This window comes from Propithecus coquereli, unplaced genomic scaffold (genome assembly GCF_000956105.1).
Source record: "Propithecus coquereli isolate 6110/MARCELLA unplaced genomic scaffold, Pcoq_1.0 Scaffold218, whole genome shotgun sequence".
Taxonomy (NCBI): Eukaryota; Metazoa; Chordata; class Mammalia; order Primates; family Indriidae; genus Propithecus; species Propithecus coquereli.
Genome location: NW_012146967.1, coordinates 2,648,467 through 2,651,196, shown reverse-complemented (window position 1 = coordinate 2,651,196; position 2,730 = coordinate 2,648,467). Strand labels below are relative to the sequence as shown.

At 48.4% G+C, this 2,730-nt stretch overlaps 1 protein-coding gene across 1 annotated transcript in view; it reads right to left on the bottom strand.

Annotated features, from left to right (window-relative positions):
* Window positions 1-1,633, bottom strand: part of PWP1 (PWP1 homolog (S. cerevisiae)) — a 25,958-nt gene extending 24,325 nt beyond the window's left edge. Inside the window, exons 1-2 of the mRNA XM_012644700.1 lie at window positions 1,462-1,633; window positions 970-1,096 (exon numbers count right to left, since the gene is read on the bottom strand). Of these exons, the coding sequence (XP_012500154.1) occupies window positions 970-1,096; window positions 1,462-1,533 (199 nt within the window). The 5' untranslated portion in view covers window positions 1,534-1,633. The remainder of the gene's footprint in view (window positions 1-969; window positions 1,097-1,461) is intronic.
* Window positions 1,634-2,730: the final 1,097 nt, after the last annotated feature.

The window sequence follows — 2,730 nt, the reverse complement described above, 5'->3', positions numbered from 1 at the left end:
CAGGCTGGTCTGAAATGCCCGACTTCAACTGATCCTCCCACCTCAGCCTCCCAAGTAGCTGGGACTACAGGCACGAGCCACCACATCAGCTAAAGGTTATTTGTTAAGTTTAATTAAAAGACACTTATTTGTTCAATTTCTCTTACTGGTCCAAGTTTTCCCTTCTGGGATTTCATAAAAAATTCAATCTCTTCTTCCTATAAACTCTTCAAGCAGTGATTCCCAAACTTGTCTGCACATTAGAATCATCTAGGGGATCTTTAAAAAATTTTAGGCTACACTCCAGACTAATTAAATCGCAATACTCAGGAGTGGAACACAGGCATCAGTATTTGAAGCTGCCCAAGTGTTTTCAATGAGTAGACTCATTTAGAAATCACTGTCTTTAAGTATTTAAAAAGATATATGTCCCTTTTTAATAACTGTTTCCTCCAACAATTTTTAATATGAAATAATTTTCTGTCCCTATTCTACAAATATATATTGAGTGCCTATGGTTAGCCAAACACTGAAGAAACAGTGGTGAATAAAACATTCTGTGCCCTGGTGGAATTTAAAACTATTGGGACTATTCCAATCCCTCATTACTGTTAACTCCATGTCCCATCTACCCACACTGCTATCACCTTCTCTATCTCTGTCGTCATTGCCCCAATCAACTACACTCAAATCAACCCCTTTACTTCTTTAATAGCACCCGTTCCCACTGACATACCATATGTCAACTCCACAAAGGCAGGGACTTTCCTGTTTTGTTCATGCCTATCCCAGGACCCCGAACGATGCCTGGCATGCAGAAAGCACTTAGAACTTGATTAATAAATTACTTAAGTAATCGTCACCTGTTAGACTTAGTCTCCAACTCCTGCAGGTTTTCCATAACGTGTCACATTTACCTCTCATCCCCACTGCCATCATCATCGCACTTGGATTACTTCAAAACACTCCTAATTCAACTTCCGGCCTCACGACATCTTAGCCTGCACACCCGTTTTTCTACACCACATTCATCCTTACTCCGTCGAACACCGAGCACAGGAGTGGAAAGTGGAGTTTTCCCAGCTGTGCTCTCTTCCCAGTTACGCCTGAAAATGCACTGGGGTGGGAATGAAGCTGTGGTGTTGTCAAAAAGCCTTTTGGGGTAGTTCCCAACCAAAGCAGCAGCCCACCACACCCCCCTTTTCCAGTCCGCGAAGTCCACGTGCGTGCGAATTTGGGGGTGGGGCTGGGCTTGGGAGTAGGTGCGGTGAAGAGGCGCGGCCCCTGACTGCCCAGGCCCAGAGATCCGGACCCTCCGAGCCGAGCTCTAGTCACGACAATCGGGCCAAAGCCGGCCTCCCCGCAGCAAGTCTGACTAGGCTGGCCGAGGCCCAGTGTTCCCGGTCCAGGGTCCCCAGGCGGGGCTGACCCGGCATGCCGTGAAGAAGCCGCTCCCGCTCTCTCCCAGCCACCAGGCCTCACCTTGTCTGGCGTCTCTTTGGCCACGCCGCAGCGGACCCAGGCCACGCATGTCACCTGGCGGCTGCGGTTCATGCTTCTCGGCTCAAGGACCTGTCAGGCTACAGACCCGGCCGCAGCGAGAGAGGCCGCAGCCACTCGGTAGCCGGCACGCTCGGGACTCTGCACGGGGCCGCCGCCAGGGCGGGGCGCAGGCGCGGGCGCTTGCTGCTGCAGTGTCGGCGCCCACTTATGACGTCACTCGGCGGCGCCGAATGGGAAAGAGGTGGAGAAACGAATGAAGCGGAAGCAGCGGGGCGAGGAGTCCACGTGGGGTGGACCGTGCTGGGTCAAGTGCCATGAAAACGTTTTTCAGGATCATTTGTAATGGTGTCTGCTGGAGGCACAGAAACTATTTGATACTGTAGGGGTTAGTGAGAGGCAAAGTTCCACCTTTATTTTGCTTGCAGTTCCATAGACTTAAAGCTGACAAATGGTAAAGTTTTGTGGGTTTGTGGGTTTTTTTTTTTTAAAGATTTCTCCAAAATGAACTTGTCATTTCAAGGGAATTCCACCATTATATTTCATTACTTTTTTTTTTTTTTTGAGACAGGGTCTCACTCTGTTGCCCAGCCTAGAGTGCAGTGGCCTCATCAGAGCTCAGTGCAAGCCTCAAACTCCTAGGTTCAAGAGCTCCTCCTGCCTCAGCCTTCCAAGTAGCTGGGACTACAGGCATGCGCCACCGCACCTGACCTGCGTTCTTGAATGTTACTTGCTCACCTTAAAACATTTCTCACCTACTTTCTCACCTGTTATTTATTAAGTATGCAGTAGTGATTGTAGCATAGGCAAACACAAAGTGCTTGTTAGGTTGAAGGCACCATTTTAAGTGCCTTATACTGACGTGGTTACTTCTTGACCCTATGTGGGAGGTCTTATTTCCATTTTACACATGGGGAAATGATGATCTTTCCCAAGGTCACACTGCTAGTAAGTGGTGTAGCTAGGATATGAACCCAGACAATGTGAATCCAATACCTGGCTACTATGTCATGCTTCGTAGCTAAGGTCAGAGTCACCTATTGGAAAATGCCAGTGGCTGGAGGACTTTAGAATAGAAAGTCTTAACCTAGCATCCCAGAAAGATCTGGATTTTGATCTTTCTTGGCTTCTTGGCTGTGTGACCCTGTCTGGGTTATTTGCCCTCTCTGATCTTCAACATGCCCACTTCTGAGACAGGCAAACAAAAGGAACAGGAGAGTGACCACCATGGAGAAAAAGTGGTGGCAAAGG